This window comes from Pongo pygmaeus, chromosome 1, assembly GCF_028885625.2.
Source record: "Pongo pygmaeus isolate AG05252 chromosome 1, NHGRI_mPonPyg2-v2.0_pri, whole genome shotgun sequence".
Taxonomy (NCBI): domain Eukaryota; kingdom Metazoa; phylum Chordata; class Mammalia; order Primates; family Hominidae; genus Pongo; species Pongo pygmaeus.
This window is the reverse complement of record NC_072373.2, coordinates 51,944,581-51,968,494: the sequence shown is the minus strand read 5'-3', so window position 1 is coordinate 51,968,494 and position 23,914 is coordinate 51,944,581. Positions and strand designations below refer to the sequence as shown.

At 34.1% G+C, this 23,914-nt stretch overlaps 1 protein-coding gene across 8 annotated transcripts in view; it reads right to left on the bottom strand.

The window, feature by feature from the left end:
• The window catches only part of DENND1B (DENN domain containing 1B), a 260,436-nt gene that overhangs the window by 117,611 nt on the left and 118,911 nt on the right, over positions 1-23,914 (bottom strand). For 4 of the 8 annotated variants that reach the window (XM_063647586.1, XM_063647617.1, XM_054452040.2 and 1 more), the window contains 4 exons: positions 22,711-22,791; positions 17,535-17,594; positions 16,176-16,229; positions 13,204-13,314 (listed from right to left, as the gene is read on the bottom strand). In XM_063647586.1, coding sequence (XP_063503656.1) covers positions 13,204-13,314; positions 16,176-16,229; positions 17,535-17,594; positions 22,711-22,791 — 306 coding nt within the window. The remainder of the gene's footprint in view (positions 1-13,203; positions 13,315-16,175; positions 16,230-17,534; positions 17,595-22,710; positions 22,792-23,914) is intronic. The other 4 variants (XM_063647606.1, XM_063647618.1, XM_054452050.2 and 1 more) reach the window with 1 other exon arrangement.

The following is a 23,914-nucleotide window of genomic DNA, read 5'->3' as shown; positions in this document are numbered from 1 at the left end:
AAAATGAATCTAGATACAGTCCTTACACTTTTCATGAAAATTTACTCAAAATGAATCACAGACCTAAATGTAAAATGCAAAACTATAAAACTCCTAGAGGATAATACAGAAGAAAATCTACATGACCTAGGGCTTGGCAATGAGTTTTAGAGACAACAACAAAGTCATGAACCATGAAAAAATTAATTGATAAGCTGGATTTCATTAAATTTAAAATTTTTGTTCTGTGAAAAACAATGTCAAGAAAATTTAAAAAGCAGCCACGGACTAAGAGGAAATATTTGCAGAAGGCATATCTGATAAGAGGCTGTTACCCAAAATATACAAAACTCGTAAAATTCTACAATAAGAAAACAATCCAATTAAGAAATGGGTCAAAAACTGTAACTGACGCCTCACCAACCTCAACAAAGATATACAAATGACAAATAAGCATATGAAAAGATGTTCCCCATCACATGTCATCGGGCAAAGGCAAATTAAAACAATGAGATACCACTACGCACCTATTAGAATGGCCAAAATCCAGAACACTGACAACAAATGCTGATGAAGATGTGGAAAAGAAACTCTCATTCATTTATGGTGGGAATACAAAATGGTACAGCCACTCTGGAAGACATTTTGGTGGTTTCAAATAAACCTAAATTGTTTATACTTCATTTTCTTCCTTTATTCTCTTAGGATGGTATCTTAGTCTCTTTGGCCTACTATAACAAAATACCTTAGAGTAGGTAACTTATTAATAATAGGAGTTTATTTCTCACCATTCTGGAGGCTGGGAAGTCCAACATCAAGGTACCAGCAGATTCAGTGCCTGGTAAAGGCTTGCTGTCTTCTCCATAGATGGCACATTGTTACTGCATCCTCACACGACAGGAGGGACTGAACAGCTCTCTTGAAGCTCTTTTATAAGGTCACTAATTGCATTTATGAGAGCTCATGATTTCATTACTTCCTAAAGGCCCTAACTCTTAATACTATCATATTAGGGTTTAAATTCCAAAAATATAAATTTTAGGGGACACAGTCAGACCATAGTAGATGGTAAATTCTGATACTTCACTGCTAAAAGTTTATTCTAAACTATTTCCATCATACCCAAGACCTTTGGAAAGTTCTAATCATCTCACATTTAGTCATTGGTTTATTAGCTCTTCCTAGCCAAATAATTCTAAATTTTTCTTTCTTGCTTGCTTCAAGTGTTCATTCTTTCTTTCATTTTATAGTTGGAGAAACTGAGGCAAAGTTAAGTCAATTGCCCAAGATTACTAAGCCAGTAATTGGGGCACCAAACCTGTGCCAGACATTATTATTAGTGATGAGGATACAGTAATGAACAAAACATACAAAAATCTGTACTCTCAAGGAACTTACATTCTAGTTACCCTCTATATATCACCATTACTGTTGTACTCACCTCGTCACAACTCTTTAGATTTCTGTGCTATCACATTATACATAAATGCCAATACCCTCAAATACATCTCCTCACCTACATGACATTTCCCTATCACTAAATTTACTTCTTTCTAATTCTCACTCTCAAAGTCAATTCAATAGCAGTTTTTCTTTTCTTAGAGAAGGCCCTTCTACTTTTCCACCAAAATTAAAGAGTGTAACACTACAACACTCCTCAAATCTGTCTATATTTTCTCTTCACAAATATCTAAACTCTACATTCTGGAGGATGAAGGGTTAGGATATGGTTTATACAAAAATTACATAATTTGGCAATCATTTTAAAAAAATAAATTATACAATATAAGAACCATTGTATTTAACAACTAGAAAGGGTCCTAGAGATCATTCTTGTTCAATTTCTTCATTTTTTAGATAAGAAATTTCAGGGTAAAAGAAATTAAATGAATTATAAGAAGGTAGCTGATGTACTGTAGAGTAGTTAGGACTAAAACACAAATCCCTAATTTTAGAAGATATTATTAATATAAACACATACTACCATATATTTCAAATAAATTGTAAATAAAAACTGATTGAAGCTACTCTTTAACTATTAGTCATATTTGAAATTATAATTTAAAATGTCTTTCACCCAGAACAAAATAAAACTGATTGCAAACCACCAGCAACTGAAAAAGAGACAATCACAATGGCAGAACAACAACTAAGTAAATTCTAAATCTTTAGAGTTAACAAATATAATAATTTGTAATTAAATAATAAACAATTATATGTATTTTGTTAAAATTACCATATATACACCTTTATCTTATGTATGTTTAACTTACATGTGTATATTTAGAATGCATATCATATATATGTGAATATATGTATGTATATGTGTATATATGCATACACATAATTATAAAGTGAAATTTGCTGTTAGTAAATGATATCAAGAACTGTCCCCTTATAAAGCAAATACTAAGTAAACATTTGGTAAAGACTTGTCCTGTGTGTGCCATTCTACACTCTCCCTTTTCTTACCTACTCTTAGGCTAATACCATAGGCAAAAGACTTTTGCTTGGAAATGTTTCTAAAACCCAACCTCACCTCCCTCTTAAGGTCACTGTACTAGTTCAGGAGCTAAACATCTCTTGCTTTTATTACTGTAACAATCTTTTAACTGATCTCCTGTCAGCTGGACTTCCCCTACTGCATTTCTTCTTTTATAAGGCCACCAGTGTTATCTTCTCCAAAACAAAACGTATCATGTCATGTACCTCATTTGCTTCTCCACAATCTGTTGTATAAAAGCCAAACCTCTTAAATTAGCAAATGTGATTCTTCACAATCTGGCCACTGTTTATATCCCCAAATAGATTTTGTAATCTGATTTATCTCTCTCCCACTCTCTCCATATACAAACATACACACACACACACACACACACAGTAGTAAGTAATATATTATAGATATATTTCCTAGACATGATACAAATTCCTTTCGAGAATGAGGTGTCATTTTGAAGCAAACTCTGTAGTCTACCACTCTACCTCCTAATATCTCCCATGTTAGAATTTTTATCACACTGACTGTCCTTGACTCACTGACACTGTTATAGAATCACAAATTAGTAACTCTGAAATTCCCAGTACTTAGTACCTGGCAAATAATAGCATTTATCAATGCACAAATGAATAAATACTTATATACCTTATCTTTGGAAACTCTACTCATGCCAAATATTTATTTCAAAATAAAGGCATTTCTTTCCTTCTCAGGTGGTTAACTATTTTTAACTCCTTCCTATTTAACAGAAGAATGCTTCTACTTGAATTTTAAGATGCCACTTGGCTAACTGGGGTACAATATGCCACTGAATCAACAGGCTGAAAAAGAGGAAGTTAATCTACTGGCTTGAGTGATTGTTCTCAATAACCAAAGGGAAACTGGGGTGCTTCTACATAATAGTTTGGAAAAGAGAAATGTGTCTTGAACCAGGGGATTCTCTATGGTGCCTCAGGACTTGCATGCCTAAAGTAAAAGTTAATGAAAAACTACAACAACCAAAACACAGCCAGATCTTTGAGGACTGAGTTTCTTTGAGAATGGGACATTCTACCAGATAAAGATCCTGTCCAGGTGAAGTTCTAGCTGAGGGTGAAAGAAATATGGAATGGGTAATAAAAGGAAGCCATACATACCAATTATGGCCTCTTGACCAGTTACATAAACAAAAGCTTCTCCTTTAGAGGAAAGTGCGAGAATGTCTACATTTGTAAAAAATGATAGTTGTATGTTATTAGGTAGAAATATAGATTCGTTTTATTGTACAGGAATTCAAATGTGTGTAGAAGGGTACAAATAGAGGCTGAGTATCCAAAGGGGTGGACTGTACCAATTATCAACTTATTGCCTCTCAGCTCCAAATCTGCCCCTCACTGCCTGATCTGTGAAAATGGATCTGGACTCTGGATATTTTTCCTTTTAGCAACTGGCGTGATGTCAAACTTTGTCAGGAGAGGGTACTAAAGAGACAATGCAAAAAGAGGGAACTTGCTCCTGGTTCCAGTGAGACACTCTGCAGGCTCCTGCAAAGCTTATGGCTCATCAAGGGCTGGCTCCTATTGTACATGCAGCTTCCCTAGGGCCCATTTCCTATAGCACAGGTGTCCACCAGGCTCCTATGCAGTGGGCAGTTTCTGCAGTGCCTGGCTCCTGCAGGTACTGGCAGCCAAAGGTTTCCCTCGGCATTCCCCTACCTTATAGCAGAGTACCTCTGGCTCTTGCAGCACTTGAAGCCTTTCTAGTGCCTGGTTCCTGCAGCACAGGAGGCATCTCCTGCACCTGATTATTGGAGTTGTACAATTTCCAACAGTACCAAGTGGCCAGCAGCTTCCCTTTGTTAGTTTTTTAAGGGAGTTTCTCCAGTAACACAATCCTAGTTAATAGCTTCACCTTAGGAGGCTTTATAGTAGTCTGCTGCGAGTGAGGCATCTCTCTGAGAACAGCCTCCCCAGTACCTCTCATATGGCTTTCCAGCAAGTTCTAAGGAATGGCATTTCTCTGAGGGCAGCTTTCCTGGGCACCCCAAAGGGCAGGATTCCAGAAAATTCTGCCAGTGTGGCATCACAGCAACTTCTCTGCTATCCAATGAGCCACAGCTGTGCCCTCTCCATTGGAGTCTGGATCTCACCCAGATGGGGCTTCTTCCCTGGGTCCTCCGTCTCAGCCCTAAGACTAGTAGCTGCTTTATATTTGGTATTTCTATAGTCTTTAGAATTTCCTTCACTTACTAGTAGCCCATCCCTTGTTACCCCAATCCCATTTTATAGTTTTTAAATACTTTATATTAAACTTTCCTTGTTCAAATTACTATGTAATTTCTCTTTCCTGGTCATATCCAGACTGATACAAAGGCTGTTACTTTATGATCTTACCTATAGAACACTGCCTGGCATGAGTTAAGCATTCCTTAAATGAGGAATGATTCAATGAATGAACAAATGAACATTTTTCATAGAAAGAAAGTAATAAACTTTCTATTTAGGACTACATGAAGACCAAAGAATACCAAACTAAGTTCCTGTATAGGCTGAACAAGAGCCATAATTGCAATACAAATTCATGAATCTGAAAAGGGTTTAAGATGTATTAATACATTTTTCCCTAAGGCATTGACGTTTTGGCATAGACTTTTTAAAAAAATTATCTAGTAGAAAATAGCTAAACACAAATCTTCTTTTAAAGACAAAACCTATACAGAAATTAGTGCCTAGGCTGGGCACAGTAGCTCATGCCTGTGATCCCAGCAACTTTGGGAGGCCGAGGCAGGAGTGTTGCTCGAGCCCAGGAGTTCGAGACTGGCCTGGGCCACATGGTGAAACCCCCGTCTCTACAAAAAAAATACAAAAATTTGCCAGGCACAGAGGCGCATGCCTGTAGTTCCAGCTACTTGGGAGGCTGAGGTGTGGGAAGATGCCTGAGATCAGCGGGCAGAAGCTGCAGTGGGCCCAGATCATGCCACTACACTCCAACACCTTGGCGACAGAGTGCAACTCTGCGTCAAAGAAAGAAATAAAAGAAAGAAAGAAAGAAAGAGAGAGGGAGAAAGAAAGAAAGAAAAGAAAAGTAATTAGCACCTAACTTGGAAACTTCGAGGTTTACAAAGAAACTTTTATTATTTAAAGAGACAAATGTCAAAGAGATAAATCAAGGGATACATTTCTATTTGACAAAGATACAGTTTCTACTCTGGCATTCTCAGTATCAGATGAACACTTTATATTTTACACTATAATATAATTAATAGTTTTTTATTTTAAAAACTTTTCTGACACAATTTAAATGATTAAATTTATTCTTCACTACATACATGAACACACCCACAGACACACACAACCCATGGTTTTATTTATTTTATTTTATTTTTTGATACAGGGTCTCATTCTGTTGCCAGGCTGGAATGCAGTAGTGCGATTATGGCTCACTACAGTATTAAACTCCTGGGCTCAAGCAATCTTTCCACCTCAGCCTCCCAAGTGTCTGAGATTACAGGCGTGTGACACCACACCCAGCTAATTTTCTTAATTTTTTGTAGAGACAGGGTCTCACCACATTGCGCAGGCTATTCTCAAACTCCTGGGCTCAAGTAATCCTCTCACCTCAGCCTCCCAAAGTGCTGGGATTACAGGCATGAGCTACCATGCCAGGCAGGTTTTTAATTTTTAAAGAGATCGATATCTAATACAAGAGCTTGACATATTCACTAATAATTAAAATTTGAGAAGGGTATGTGGTAAATGCTATCATAATTCAGAAATGAAAGATGTTACACTGGTTACTCATAAAAACTAACCCTTATGTAAAGCAAACCAGATTTTGAAAAACATTCAGAAGCATGCATGTGGGAGATTTAAAACACATATGAGGAAGAGCAAAAAGTGCAATTTCATCCATTCACTCAGAAAATTATTGTTAAAACCTTCTATGGATACATATCATCACTGTCCTAAGAGATGGATACATTGCAGTGACTGACTGAACCAGATTTAAAAAAAAGAAAAAAAAAGAAAAAAAAAAAACCTGCCCTGATAACTTTATTGTCTAAAGATCTGCGTGGACTATAAGTAATCGAAAAACTTAGAAAGACAAGTTTAGGATCAGATAATGGATAGTTTTTTACCAGACTTAGCAGTTTATGGGCAATGAGTAACCAATAGATGTTTTTTTTATTCTGAAGGATTGAGTAATTACATATAGAATGAATCTAAAAGATGAGAAAATGGAAAATGAGAGGTCCAAACAGAAGATAAGTGCTAGCCCTAAAAGTGGTATTCAAATGAGAGAAAGGTATAAATATGACATATTGAGAGATAATCAACTAGACCTGCAAAGACAAGGAAAAAAGTCACTTCACTGTAAGTAATTCAAATAATAAACTCACGCTCCTTAAGGGAAGGGATACTACATTGGGGCAGAAGGTAAGGATGCATTTGGTTTTATAAGATGGTCATTGTAAGAGCCAAAATTGCATAAAGGTTGTAAGCATATACTTTGGAATCATACAGAACTGGTTAAACCAATTCCTAGTACTATGGCCTTGATCAGCTTACTCCCTCTCAATTTCAAAATCCACATTTTCATCTGTCTACTGTGGATAACAACTGTACCTACCACATAATACATAATAATTAAATGAGTTAGTTTAAATAAATTTCTCAGTAGGGTAAGTAGCGCAAAGCATGCCCTATATTATATATTGGCTATAATTAATAACATCATCATTTTATGTAAGTGAACTCAGTAAATATGATCTGAAAATAATATCTGTGGAAAGTAGTAACTGCTGAACTAAGACAGTGGGCAGTTGAAATAGAGAACAGGAATCGGAGAAGAAAAGATTAAGGAGGTAGAACCTATAGGATGTAGGTGGGGAAAACAGATGAGAGGGAGGAGTGATTCACCAAATTAGCCCTTTATAGTAGGAGAAGGAGACTATGGGGAAAAGATGGCGAGTTCCATTTTGGAAGCATTGAATGGGATGTCAACAATGAGCTAAACTGCACCACAAGAAAGCTCACTGGAAGAGAAAAACTTGCCTAACTGTAAAATGAAAAAAAAAAATTATAGTATGTAAAAACATATAAATATAGAAGGTACATTTTAAAATAAACACACTGCCCTCAATAGTTTTATTAAAGAAACAAAACCAACACATACATTGTTTTATTTTATTTAATGTTGATTACCACTATCAGCACAAAACTGTCACTGTTTCATATAAAAAATACTAACATTAACACTGTCTGTAAGCTATAAGAATAAGAAAAAAGAAAAAAAAATGCTTGGTAAACTGAAATCATCCAAGGTCATTTTTGTGGATATCATACAGGAACAAAGCTTACAGAACCTAGGGGAATGACAAGTTAATAACAACTCTTTGATAATTCCATAATTGTTAAATTAAAAAATTCTTCCTTGTGAATTAAAAGCCAATTATTTACTTTTAGAACACAAATGAACTAAACCATAAGGCAGAAATACGTGTTTATTTTCATGAAAAAACAGAGCCATTATCACTACAGGAGTTGGAAGATACAAACACCTCTAGTTTTCCTGTAACAGAAGTCTCCTCCAAATAACCTTCACACATCCCTTCCAATAAACTGTTTCCTGATTACCTCAACAGTACCATTTCCCCACTCCAGTCATATTCACTTAGCACTGACTAAAAATACAATGTTCAGAATAGCTGTGTACCAGTGAAATGATAAACTGATAAGTAGAATTATTCACAGTTTCAGATGACATAACTGGTTGCTTATGGGTTTGGGGAAGAATTAAAAATCTAAAAATTGCTTCTAGAATCTTTCCCTGAGAGATCATGATAATTTTTAACTGCACCACTCTGCTGCAGCTTTAAAAACATTAGGCACAAAAATACACTTTAATAACCTTAACTAGGAAGCAGGACTACGTAATCTTTGTTCTCTCACCAAATGTTCAATTGCTCATCTCCAGAAAGAGTCTCTGCACTTCAGGTTTCAGATTAAATGCTGACACAGGTGGCACCATTAAGAGACAAATCAAGAATATGTATAATCCAGATGAAGGGGTTAAAATCCTCTGGACTGCCTTTCAGTCTGACTAAACCTGTAAAATCTACATTTAACACCTGATTTTCCAGAGATCGAAAGATTTCTTTTTACATATGCCCTTGATGGAATTAATGAGAGGAGAGAAAAGCATATGCTTAAATGCCTGGGGGTAACTATAACAAAGGAAGAAATTACAGTTTATTAACGTAATTCCAGCACTCATAACATATTGCTTGTTCTAAGTATCCCCAAAATAACATGCACTACACAATCAAATCTCTGTAACTAATATGCTTATAGACTTTCTGAGGGTGAATTTACTAACTAAATAATGGTCAAAATAATAGCTAACATTTAGACATCTGCTTTTAAAAGAAGCATCCCTTCCACCTGCTTCTACAGGCCACAAAGATACACTCTAGTTAACATATTACTGACAGGATGATGAGAAAGCTCCTGTCAGATGCTGGCCAGCCGGGTGTTTGAGACAAAATGCACAGCCCCAGCTGACTAGTTAGAGAAAGTCTGGTGAGGTACAATTATAGAGGCATATGACAAGGCTTCATGCCTGACTGATTTGAGAACCACTGACATGGCTTTAAACAGCAATCCAACCTACCTATGGTCACAAAACAGCAATAAGTCAACTGATATCCCCTTGTAATATCATGATTTATGCCTCTGCTTTGAATACACGAGACTCTAATATGATGTTCTGCTAGTCTACCAAGATTCACTTGGGGCTTAAACATCTATGGCCTACCTACAGCATGGATAAAATCAATGTTCTTGTTCAGGATTACCAGAAACCGTTCCATGTGTACTTGACAATGTATAAATCAACAGAATAATGTATGAATCAACAGAATAAAAACAAAACTGATTATATCTCAATTCATTAAACTCAAACATGTAAAAGTATAATAATAGGTACTAACACAATACCACACTTTAAAATATAGGGAGAAAACCTACTAGAATGTTGAAAACATAACAATATTCTTGATATCTGTGCTTACATATCTTAATTTTTTTAATTTTAAATTTTTTATCTTTTAAAGGTTAAAAATTACTTTTTTTTTTTTTTTTGGACGTAGTCTCGCTCTGTCACCCAGGCTGGAGTGCAATGGCGTGATCTCGGCTCACTGCAACTTCCGTCTCCCGGGTTCAAATGATTCTCCTGCCTCAGCCTCCCGAGTAGCTGGGACTACAGGTGCATGGCACCACGCCTGGCTAATTTTTGTATTTTTAGTAGAGATGGGGTTTCGCCATGTTGGCCAGGCTGGTCTCGAACTCCTGACCTCAGGTGATCTGCCCACCTCAGCCTCCCAAAGTGCTAGGATTACAGGCGTGACCCACTGCATCCAGCAAGAAATTATCATTTTTAACCACAAACAGCACCTAAAGAAAAGGAACCTCAAGCTAGCTGATTCTCTAATGAGAGTGTCACCACTAAAACCTACAGCAAGCTGTAAGGTTTATAATTATCATTCTATTTTAACTATGAAAAATCATGATTGTCAAAAAGTAAATAACTGAGACAAACAAAATTTCTAAAACTACAATAGAATTATGAATGTTAGGCCACCTTTACATATATTCTTCTAAAAATTAAGAGTTGGGCTGTATACTTAAAAAATTAAAAATGGATAAAACGTAATTTCTAACATTAAATACATTATAATCTCCGTGATATATAAAAATATAAGAGTATAAAAAGCTTAAAAACAAGTAAATTCATTGATTTTACTTTTAATTTATGTTAAGAAATGAGTCCTTGACCTTAAAGGCCACTATGCATGGAATTTATAGCAGATATATTTTATATACTCTCTATATAAAAGAATTATTCAAGATAGATTCAAGTAAAGCAGCTTCCTCCATAAAAGAAGACTAAGATCATGAAAGAGAACTTGAATTATGTTTCTTTTATCAGCCCAACGGTCCCAGAGAGTGAACCGAAACAGAGCTGGTAACTTAGAAGTGACATCACCATCAAGTTTTCATAAACTGTCATAAACAGTTGATAATAAATTGACATCAAACATAGAAAACAACTCCCCCAAAATACTAAGCCTTTATGATAACAATTTGTTTTTAAAGCCAAATACTAAATTAATAAATAGTAATGTTAATTTTTACTCTAACTGTAGATGTAGACTATTATAAAATTAAATGTAGAGGCCGGGTGCGGTGGCTCACGCCTGTAATCCCAGCACTTTGGGAGGACAAGATGGGTGGATTGCTTGACGTTAGGAGTTCGAGACCAGCCTGACCAACATAGTGAAACCCCATCTCTACTAAAAATACAAAAATTAGCTGGGTGTGCTGGCAGGTGCCTGTAATCTCAGCTACTTGGGAGGCTGAGGTAGGAAAATAACTTGAACCCAGAAGGTAGAGGTTAGAGTGAGCCAAGATTGTACCACTGCACTCTAGCCTGGGCAACAAAGTGAGACTCCGTCTCAAAAAAAAAAAAAAAAATTAAATATAAACGATTATAAAATTATAGCTCATAATTACTAAACATTTATTCTATGCAGATATCATTCTAAGCACTTCATATATATGTATGTCTTTAATCTTTACATCAACCCTATGAGATTAAGGCTACTATTGCTCCTACTCTACACTTAAAGAAACTGAGTCAAACAGATTACTTGGTCATTAAGAGGTGGATACAAATTAAAACAAATAAAACACCATTATTTTTCAAAAACATATACTCAGATTTATTTCTAATACACAAATAGAGTAGCTTATGCTTCACTCACATAGCTTATTCCCTCACTTTCTTTGGATCTCTGCTCAAATACTACCTCACTGAGTTGGGCACAGCGGTGTGTGCCTATAGTCCCAGCTACTTGGAAACCCAAGGCAGGAGGATCCATTGAGCCCAGGAGTTTGAGACCAGCCTGGGCAACATAGCAAGACCCTGTCTCAAAAAAACAAACAAACAAAATACTACCTCACTGGAGAGGCCTTCCTTACATAAAATGGAAACCTGTCCATCACTGTCTACCCTGTACACCCACTCACTTTATCCATTATGTAACCCTAGCTAATAAATAATTGCTATTTGTTTGCTCACTTGTTTACAATCTGCTTCATGCCAGTCGAATATGGTTAATGTCTAGAAAGTGCCTGGCACATAGTGTGTGCCTAATAAACATTTGTTACATGAATTAATCCTGATAAAAATTAGTTCCAAGGCCTATTATACAATCTTTTTAATTTTGAGGACAATATCCATTTAAAAATATCATTTTTAAACTTAAAAATATCATGTTTAAAAAATGAGGAGGAGGAGCTGGGGGGAAAGAAGAAGAATATTTCACTTCAATAGTAAGTTAAAAAATAGCAGATAGGCAAATTAAAATGTCAAATGAGTCAAACTGAATTTCTTGACATCTCTAAGATGTGTAAGGAAAAAATTACTTGTGTCATTGACTAACACTTATTACTGCATCATTTATCCACCCTTACTCTTTTAAATGCGTATATTTTTCAATATGTAAAGTGCATTTTCAACTTTTAGGAGTGAGCATATCAAATTACAATTCAAAATCTCAAAATTGTATTTTTGAGATTTGTGTGAATTATAAATTCATAAAAATTATATGTACAACTGTATGTATTTTTTTCAATTGTAGAGTAATGGAAATAACCCAAAAACTAGAATCAAAAGACTCAATTTCACATTATCTGTCTCTAACTAGCTGTTTGGCCTTGAAGTGTTCATTTAATCTCACTGAAAATACCTTTCTCACTGTTAAATGTTAAACAGATATCCTACAGAAATCCTGAAACTCCTTCTACTTTAAATGCTAAAATACAGATGAAGGTTTTTATTTCTACTAAAGGAGAAGAAAACATTAAAAATATGGTTTTATTTATCAATTAATCAAATTTGTGAAGAAAATTCATACAATATTGAATAATAGTTTTTGCTAAATAAATACATCATAGACTACCTAAAACGATATTTAAATTTGTATTTAAAAATTTAAGTTGAAAATATTAAATTTTTAAAGCTTAAATGAGAAAAACATTATAAAATCTAGCAAAATACTTTTGAATATTTTTCTATGACCCAAGAAAAATCTTTCTCTCACTGCCTTTACCATATTAATAAAGACCTTCCAAAAGAACATTTTAGTGAATATCATAAAACCTGTGATTTATAAAAAATGCTACTTTGACTTTTAAGTTATTATCAGCCTGAAGAGCTGCTCTAAATCAAACTATTATACAATCTACTCCCAAACCACTACTTGGCAACAAAGATGAATCTACCTATTACCAGGTTAGGATAGCAGCTATTATCATGGCCCCTTGATTTCTTTCAAGTAGCTCCAATGGAAAAAGCCACAAGTGAATAATAAAAATCTCATAATAGCTCTTAAGAATTCTTTATATGGTAGAAGGCACTAAAATGAACTCTGGAGAGTTAAAAAGAAAAAAAAAACTCTCATCTCCTGATAAGAAAAAATAATTAACCTGACTTAATGCATCTGAGAAGGCTTCCTATAAATCAGACTTTTGTACTTCAAGAGCCAGATTAAAACCATATATCAAAAACGTATGTAGATATTGTCTTATAAGTACACATAGCACATTTCTAAATCTGCAGAGGTTTTTAGGTCTTCTTGTGAAACACTCAATACCTGCTACTTAAAAGAAGTGTGAAGTACTTACAGTGCTTAATTTGCTCGAGGTAATCACGATGCGCCTTTCATGCAGCATACTGGCATACAGCTGCAGCATGTTGCTCACATCCACGGCAACAAAATATTCTGTAAGATTTCTCTGTACAAATAAAAAATAATTGTGTAAGTTACAGCTCATAGTGAATGTGAAGAAAAATATTTTACACATTTACCAGAAAGTCTTGAAGTTCAAAGGATATTCTTATTTAAAATGGTATTCATTAAAATAATTAAGTGTAATACTAGTCTGTTGCCACATAAAGCACATAATATTCTATTATTAGTTGAAACATAACCCTACTCAAGGAAAGTATTTGCAGAGGATGATCAGATCACAGATTTCCCAACTTTCTTACCCACTAAGTATTTGAAAAGAAGCTAATTTCCTGGGACCCAACCCAGAGCTGCTCTGTTGAACTGTCATCTTTAGTGTATGTCCCCAAGAATCTGCTTTTTTTTTTCTTTTTTGTCACCCAGACTGGAGTGCGGTGGTGAGATCTTGGCTCACTGCAACCTCCACCTCCCGGGTTCAAGTGATTTTCACGCTTCAGCCACCAGAGTAGCTAGCATTACAGGTGCACGCCACCACGTCCGGCTAATTTTTGTATTTTTAGTAGAGAGATGGGGTTTCACCATGTTGGCCGGGTTGGTCTCGAACTCCTGACCTCAGATGATCTGCCCACCTCGGCCTCCCAAAGTGCTGGGATTACAGGCATGAGACACCACACCTGGCCAAGAATCTGCTTTTTAAACAAATACTTCTGGTGATTCTTATATACACTGATGCTTCAGAAACCGCTGCCCCAGACAACACATTTGAGTCTTTTCATGTTTGCCATTCACTATGCAGGCACAATCATCATCTGATATGACACAGTATGCACAAGGTACCCAAAGGATGAGATGAATTTATAAAACAGCCCTTTGGTACTTTATTAAGGAGATTACCTTGTTTATACTTCATGTCAGGCTTGCTTTATATCCACTATAATCAAATATAATTTGATGATGTTCTAAATTGATTCCTTAATTTAGCACTCTTATCCCCCACATGAGAATGAAACTGGGATAAGCTACTATATTAACTTTAACTTTTAGATCTTCTCCTTTCTTATTATTTATTTTTAATTTTCTATAATGAAACAAATACATCAGAAAGCAACAAACTAATTAAGGGATTCAATAAGATATAACAAACAAAAACTGTAGCATCAGGTGGGCTATGACCTAGTAGGCTAAAACTTTTAGTCGGGCAAGAATATAAGAAATCCAATTACTTCTTCAATTTCCAGAAGATAGAAACTTTACCATCACAAATTGGTAATCATGACAGAGCACATCAATAGAATCTGTAACTATCAGTGAGTGATGTTGAATTTGGTGGGAAGAGGTTTATTTCATGCTTTCTCACCTTCCAATTCAACTCTCCATATAAAAATTCAAGTTATTCATGATTAGTATATTTCCTATAATCTAAAAGAAAGGTAATTTTTAGATGGGGAATTATTTCTCAACACAGAGTGCTGCCTTATGCTTATTCTCTTGCTTTCTTTTCCCTAAACAGGACTTTCTGCAAAATAAAACATGTTAATAGACACGTAAAAATATATACTCTCAGTGGCAGTTTTTCCTTTGAATGTTTGTTTCTTTGAAACTTTCAAAGTAATCATCTTTTTTAAAATGTGACATTTGTTAAATCAAGCTATTAGTTGTTTGTTAGTAAACATAAGAGAAAGGTAAACAGGAGAGAGAGTAGACGTAAGCAAATTTGACTTTGAAACTCTGAAGTGAAGGGACAAGGGTCATATAAGTCAGGGCATGGTCAGTCAGCCTTAAAGAAAACATTAACAAGGAGTACCTGGCCCACAATGTACAGCAGTCAAGACTTTAGGATCCATTATGTAATCTGAGAGCTTTGATTACCTATCTCAGGCCCATACGAGCAACTTGATGCAAAGCTTTTCATAAGGGTTTTTTGGATCCATCTGTACTGAAAACACCATTGACAGTCTTGGTTTGATATCAGAAAATTTACAATTGTCTTCTTGGACTTCCTTCACTACCCACGTGCTTTTAGAAACCAAACATTCAGTAGGTTTGAAAACATTTGGAAAAATACTAGAATCCCAAAGTAAATAATAAGTATATATTGAAATACTTTTTTCCTCTTGATTTTTCCTTTACTTTTGATTGAATTATTCCTACTGATTCATTTTAACTTTCCAAGGGAAGCTGAAGAAAAATTACGTAAGGGAATATTTCATTTTCACACAGTTATCCAAAATCATAAAAGCATATTTGTTACTTCTACCTCTCTATGTAAACATTTCTACAAAATACTAATGTGTAATAACTATTAAAATACTGAAAATATTTCTAGTATGGCTAGAATTAGGACTCTAAATAAAATGAAAATTTTAGCAATTTTTAAAATTTCTTACAATAGCCATCAAACCTTGCAAGATATGTATTACTTTAAATTAAAATCAGGAAACTAAGAACAGTTCATCTACGATTTGAAGCATTATATACAAGGAATATAAAATACTATGTCAATTTCACTAAAATAACGATTTGTGTGAAGACATTTCCCATTGTTAGAATTCTCCACAAGTAGAAGCCATCTCCTGAGGTATCTCTTCTATCATATAGAGTGAGGCTGAAGACCTAATTGAATATATATGATCCTACCTAATTACTACAAATGACAGAAATAGTTTTCCTTATATTATTGTCCTTAATTTTCCTTATCCACAACCAGATATTAAGAAGAAGGTAAAGGGGCAGATATATAAAGAAGAAAAGAAAATAATATCATTATTCTTTATTTCTTCATTATTTCTCACAAACAGATAATTACAATGTATCCTATTTCTCTATATAAAAATGCATAAACAGTGAGACCAAAATAAACAAAATTAATAATATAAGAATAATTAGAGTAGAAAATAGGAAACTTACACTCTCGGGTATTGTTGGGAGTCCAGTTACATCAGGGGCAATGAAGTAGGAATGCTAATCAATACAAATAAATCACATACGAAAAAGATAATTAAAACTGGTAACATATAATTTGTAATGAAAATCAGAAAAAATATATTGAGTAAATTAATATATGCCATGGACTGACATTCAGGATTTATTGAATTTGAGAGATTCTTAAATGAGTTAGCGGGTTCATATGAGATTTAACAATTACATTACCATACAAAAAGTTAAGACTTGGTTAAAAATATTTGACCTTAAAATAAAAATAAAAATAAGGAAAAAGTGTTAAGGCAAAAAAAGAGTATAACTGAAAGGTTTATTTTGTACATATATACATATATACGTATGTGTATATATATATAGTATATAGAGACATACACACCTATACATACATATGAACATATATATTATTAAAACACATTTAGTTGAGGTAGACTGGAAAAATTAAAGCTTGCTAACCAAATATATCAAAATCTATTAAGATTCCTGAGTTTCTATGGTAAGTCACAAGAAATCTCTTTTGTAAACATCAACCACCCTATTATTTAGCAAATAGCAATAAAACATAATTTTTCAATGTTTAAAACTTCTTAAACGTGTAGTAATCCCACAATATGATTGTTACACATCTGCCAAATATTAATTAGCTTCTATAATGTTCAAAGAAGTAAAACAGTTCATCACAATACTTAAAGAATACATTGTGTATATATGCCTTCATGTTTCCCACAATGTTCCCAAATTTTACCACCCAGAATCAAAGTGCAATTTAATCATCAAAAAAGTTTTATTTTCTGTTCATATTAATCTCCAAAATTATTTAATATCTTAATCACATAAGGACATATTTAATACTATCTTAATATTAATGATTAGAAAAGAAACATTTTAGCCAATATTTGAGCACAGCTGAACTAGTCAGAACAAGGCTAGTTAACACAGTCATAATGTATAATTTTCCAGGGTAGAAGAACAACAGGAGATAAATCACAAGATCTTTTGTGATCTTGGGACCAAAAAATGTGACAAATCTCGTGCTGTGAATATACTTTAAAATTACTACTACTGAAAATGAAGAATATGCAAAGATTTTGGTCTCTATAAGCTACTTTTATTTGGAATAGTTTTTAATAGTACTACATTTCATAAAACTACGCTTTAAAAGATAGTATAAACAGAAAATATTATATATTCCAAATGATTAATTTTCTTAAAAGAGTCAAATTTACCATTTCCCAACGGGCTGGAGTGAAGCTTTAAGGCATAGTGAAATAAGTGATTATTTTTCCTATTTAATAGTGATTTTTAGAAGCCAATGTCCTTTTAACTCACCGGTACTAGAGCAGGCTGATCTTTCAGAACTTGCTCACAGGCAATAAATATCTCTTGGTTCTTATAATACATGAGAGAAAAAAATGAATATTTTACTTTCATGGGAGAAGCTTACACAACAATTCGCTGTGTAATTGAGACAAACCCATGTAGCCAAATTAGCCACTAAAAAATACTTGAATAATACTAATTATAAATATTATTTTAAATGCTGATTTGCTAATTTTATGCTAGAAAAATCCTAATGAAAGTATTTTCATATTACAAGAGTAGAGAATGCTGTGGATATTTAACGATTTTGAAATGTTTCAAAAAAAAGCATTCTCATTAGACATTAACTTTTATAAAAATCTCTGATTACTAATGGCCATTATCCACTTGTACAGGAACAAAAACTTCCATAATCATCCATTTTAATCTTGCATCATAAAACTACAATCTGCTCTAGCTAGCTGAAGACGTGTCCTAGTCCCAAATTTGTCACTTATTTAACAGCATAACACCAGATACAGTACTTTAGGAGTCTGTTATTGAAATCAAACGCAATTAATTATTCATGGTAAACAAACATAACAACTGATTTTATCAATACTTAAGATATTATAACTAGGCCGGATGCAGTGGCTCACGCCTGTAATCCCAGCACTTTGGGAGGCCAAGGCGGGGAAAATACCTGAGGTCAGGAGTTTGAGACCAGCCTGACCAGCATGGTGAAACCCCATCTCTACTAAAAACACAAAATTAGCCCGGTGTGGTGGCGGGCGCCTATAATTCCAGCTACTCAGGAGGCCGAGGCAGGAGAATCGCTCAAAACTGGAGGCGGAGTTTGCACTGAGCTGAGATCACGCCACTGTTTTCCAACCTGGACAACAAGAACGAAACTCCACTTCAAAAAAAAAAAAAAGATATTATAACTTTAAAATAGGTATACAAGGCTTGAAACTATCAGACTATTAATTCAAGTGTGTATAAGAAGGCTTAATTATGGAAATAACTATTATACATAGGAACAAAACACAGCCACTCAAATTCCTTTGACAAGATTATTTCAGCTACAATTTAGCTATTTCAGAATAAAGTATTTTCTCCATATGAGATGAAACTTCAATTTACTACCAACTAACATCTGAATAGCTCTTCATGGTATATCTAGATATATCATTTTATTTGATTACCAAAACAATTTTCTCAAAAGTTGACATGCTCAATTTCTCAAATGGAAAAAAAAGGATCATCTAAAGATATTAACTTTCTTGACTAACATTACACACTTTGTGACTGTAACTTAACCCAAAATCTTCTAATCCTAGGTAAAAAGGGGTAGAAATCTTTAATTTATGGTTCTTATTAATAAAGATGAAGTGTTTCAATAGCTGGTAGTTTTGAGATGTACTTTTGTAAGGTATTTATTTACCCCTGAGCAAATATGATACTCTAATTTAAAGGGAGAACACATTTGTATTTCTCATTAATGCCACCTCCATTGTCTTAGCACCTTTATTTTCCTTAACTCTTTAAGAGTGTTAGAATAACTTTATAAATATAACACTTTCAAAGAGAAATTACCATATTTTAGAAAATCCCAGGCTCTTCTTTATTCTCCTTGACCTTTCCCTTGGTCTTTCTACTGTATTTCCACTGACCATAAACCTTGGATTCTTTGGGCATCAATGACCTACAAGTCTAAGTTTCTCCTTAACTGCTCTTTCCCCCAATTCTTTCACTGGATCTCCTTTCCTTTTCCCTATAGCCTATTTGGGCAATTAGAACTTAGCCTCTGCTCTGTGCTCTTCTATATTTCATCCTTCAAATAGCTACAACTATGTCTGCTGTTGACTCACAAATTTAGGTTAAAAATTCCAGATTATCCTTAGTTTTTTATCACCCAGTCTACAAATGACTATTAAACCTTTCCGCTTTGACAGTGTGCAACAAAAGAAGATGCAGACATAAAGCAGCAGAGAGGGTCACAGGAAAGAAAAAACACTGCATTAAGTTGTATGACAAGAGGTTTCACAAAGTTGAAGACTGAGCAAGTTCTAGACTAACAACACATAGTCAACAAAGAGGCTTTAGTCCAAAAGGAAAGCATAATGTTCATTCAAGAAGCTGAACAAAACAATGTGACCAGAATAGAGGAGGAAAATTAAAAGTTGGATTGAATCTAACAAATGGATGGTCCTGAAAGCCTGGCCAAAGTTTGGACAAATTCTATAGAAAATGGGGAGCTACAAAAGGTTTTCAGCAGGGGGCTTTATATAGCTTAAGTAAGTTTCATCTGACAGTCTTTTGTAGAAATGACTGGAAGGAGAGCAGCTCTAGACTAAGAACTCTTTGAAGTACTAAGCACCAGAACTAAGGTGCTAACCATCTTAGTCTACTACTAATAGTAGGGGTTAAAGAATGCAATAATGTAAGAGAACACTACTATCACATGAAATCACAGGACGAAATTTTCTCAAGACACATGGACCAATGGAACAGAATAGAGAACCCAGAAATAAACCCAAATACTAACAGCCAACTGATCTTTGACAAAGCAAACAAAAACATAAAGCAGAGAAATGACACTCTTTTCAACAAATGGTACTGGGATAACCGGCTAGCCACATGTAGGAGAATGAAACTGGATCCTCATCTCTCAGCTTATACAAAAACCAACTCAAGATGGATTAAGAACTTAAATCTAAGATCTGAAACTATAAAACTTCTAGAATAAAACACTTGAAAAACCCTTCTAGACATTGGTTTAGGCAAGGATTTCACGACCAAGAAACCAAAAGCAAATGCAATAAAAACAAAGATAAATAGTTGGGACTTAATTAAGCTAAAGAGCTTTTGCAGGGCAAAAGGTACAGTAAACAGAGTAAACAGACAACACACAGAATGGGAGAAAATCTTCACAGTTTATACATCTGATGTCCAGAATCTACGATGAATTCAAACAAATCACTAAAAAGAAACAATCCCATTAAAAAGTGAGCTAAGGACATGAATAGACATTTCTCAAAAGAATATATTCAAATGGCCAACAAACATATGAAAAAAAAAAGCTTAACATCACTAATGAATGAGGGAAATGCAAATCAAAACCACAATGTGATACTACCTTACTTTTGCAAGAATGACCGTAATCAAAAAATCAAAATACTTTCGTAAACATCAGCCACCATATTATTTAGCAAACAGCAAGAAAACGTAATTTTTCAATGTTTAAAACTTCTTACACATGTAGTTATCCCAAAATATGATCCTCACACATCTACTAAACAAATATTAAACTGATCACCTGATCACCGCATCCATGTCAATAATAGATGTTGGCCTGGATGCAGTGATCAAAGAACACTTCTACATTGCTGGTAGGAATGTAAACTAGTACAGCAACTATGAAAAACAGTGTGGAGATTCCTTAAAGAACTAAAAGTAGAACTACCATCTGATCTAGCAATCCCAGTACTGGGTATCTATCAAGAGGAAAAAAGTCATTACATGAAAAACATACTTGCACACACATGTTTATAGCAGCACAATTCACAACTGCAAAATCGTGGAATCAACCCAAATGCCCAGTAATCAACAAGTGGATAAAGAAACTGCGGTATATATATATATATAAATGATGGAACACTACTCAGCCGTAAAAAGGAATGAATTAACAGCATTTGCAGCGACCTGGATGAGACTGAAGACTATTATTCTAAGTGAAGTGCCTCAGGAATGGAAAATCAAACATCGTATGTTCTCACTGATATGTGGGAGCTAAGCTATGAGGACGCAAAAGCATAAGAATGATATAATGGACTTTGGGGACTTGGGGAGAAGAGTGGGAGGGAGGGTGAGGGATAAAAGACTACAAATATGGTGTATTGTATACTGCTAGATCGATGGGTGCACCAAAATATCACAAATCACCACTAAAGAACTTACTCATGTAACCAAATACCACCTGTACCCCAATAACTTATGGAAAAATTAAAAAAAAATTAATTTTTAAAAAGAAGAAAGTTATTACCAAAGAAAATATAATAAAGATAACAACTTCCCTGTCTCATAAAAACCCAAAAGACTTATTATTATATATACTTTGAGTTAGCTTTTCTCTCATTTTCTCTTGCGACATTATATTTTTTATTCTTTATTAGGAAAAGTTTATTATTTTAGAAGAAATAAAATTAATATAAATAAATTTTAATAGTCTCACCCGTATGCCAAAACCATGAAGAAAATTAATAAAAAATCCATATTTTATGATTTTGAACTTTAAGCATTTACAAAAACTCCCAAAACATGAGTGTTTTTAGACATAGATGGTACACTTCGTTAAAAGTTTCAATAGTACAATAAATAATCTATCCCATCACAGGCTTGTTGTCTGACAAACAGCAATTCAATCATATTTCCAGTATTTTGTGATTATACTAGAAGACATATTACTGTATAGGGAAAGCAGACGAAACTTTTCACCCAGAATTTTTATCACATATTTATATGTCATATGTCATTTTCTATTCTTACTAAGTACCGTTTTCATTTTAGGAGGGTTACTAAGCATGTGTGTATATTCCTTTATTATGCACGGATTTCACCTGAAAATCAATGCTTCTTTTTTTTTTTGAGACGGAGTCTCACTCTGTCACCCAGGCTGGAGTGCAGCGGCACGATCTTGGCTCACTGCAAGCTCCGCCTCCCGGGTTCACACCATTCTCCTGCCTCAGCCTCCTGAGTAGCTGGGACTACAGGCACCTGCCACCACGCCCGGATAATTTTTTGTATTTTTAGTAGAGACGGGGTTTCACCGTGTTAGCCAAGATGGTCTCGATCTCCTGACCTTGTGATCCACCCGCCTTGGCCTCCCAAAGTACTGGGATTACACGCATGAGCCACCGCGCCCAGCCAAATCAATGTTTCTTAAAAGTGAAATATTCTCATAGATTTGGTTACTTTTAGTTTACAATAAAATTTTTTAAATTCAACACACCTGATATATCAAGTTATGATAGTTACAGCATGTTAAAAAGACACAATATTATCACCTTGTTATGTTAGCACTAGCAATGAAGTCTTCCTGGAAGCAGAGATGATTTGGTAAAGAATTGCCTGAAGGTTCACATGCTCTTAATGAAATTGAGACATAGCTATGACTCCCAAAAACAATTACTGATTGAATACTTACCACACTCAAATTTACAGGAGTATTTGCCTTTGGTACTGGGTGGTTATACAGTGATTTGAGAGTTTCATTCAAATCATTTTCCTAGAGCAAAAGAAAAAGCACATTTTACAAATAAAAGATATACCAAGCAACTGCAATTAAAACTACTTGATAAAATAATCTACTACGGCTTTTCATATTAGACATATTTATATAAATGTTTTCCACAGAAACATTTCAAATACCTGAAATTCAAATATTTGAGTCTAATAAATATGAAAACATATTTAAATCCCTTTATCCAGAAGAATAATGGCAATATTTCTATTTAGTATAAACGTGTATTTGAAAAACTTAGTTATTATAAAACATACTAATGCTATAAAAGGAAATTATCTAAATCATTACATCCAATAAGAACAACTGGATTGAATAAAAATAGTAATACAACTTTTTATCAGATCACAGAGTACTCTCATTTTCCATTTTCATTTTAAAATCCCAAAGCAATTTTTAAGGAATAGAAACAATTTAAGTAAGATTATTTCACTGAAGTGCAATGTAGAGGTTGTTCTAAATATTTCTTTTCTACATTGCTACTGGTCACTACTTGACCCACAATAAATGGGATTAAATAAAACATATAACAAATCTACTTCATAGGATTTGTATAATAATAATGTGCCTTGATGTGCACCCTCAATTTTTCTGCATCACATACTACAAATCCAGTAATAAATATACAAAGATTTTTATAGACATAATTATCCTTATTCTCTATTTTCATATTGGAGAGAATAAATCAAAGGAAAAGGCAATTGTTCAGAGAAGTTAGCAATTTTAATAAGTTTGGATACGAGACATAGACTTCTCATGATCATTCTTATGCCTTGTCTATCCACTTATACCAAAACTTAATAAATCAGAACTCTGTAACTACTTTCAAAAGTATTCATTCAAAACTACCTATTTGAAGTACTCTTCAGAATGACATAAAAAGACCAAAAACAATGTATTTCTTGATCATTTAAACAATGAAATGTATCAGAGAATACTGTAGATAATACCAACCCCCTTTGTAATAGAGGCTCATATGGTTATGTTTTAGAATTACCTTGTAGAAGAACTGCAAAATAAACAATTTACCTCTTGGACTTTTAAACAATGAAGTATACCACAGAAAATTGTGGATCATATTGATATTCTGTTTATACAAAATTCTTAT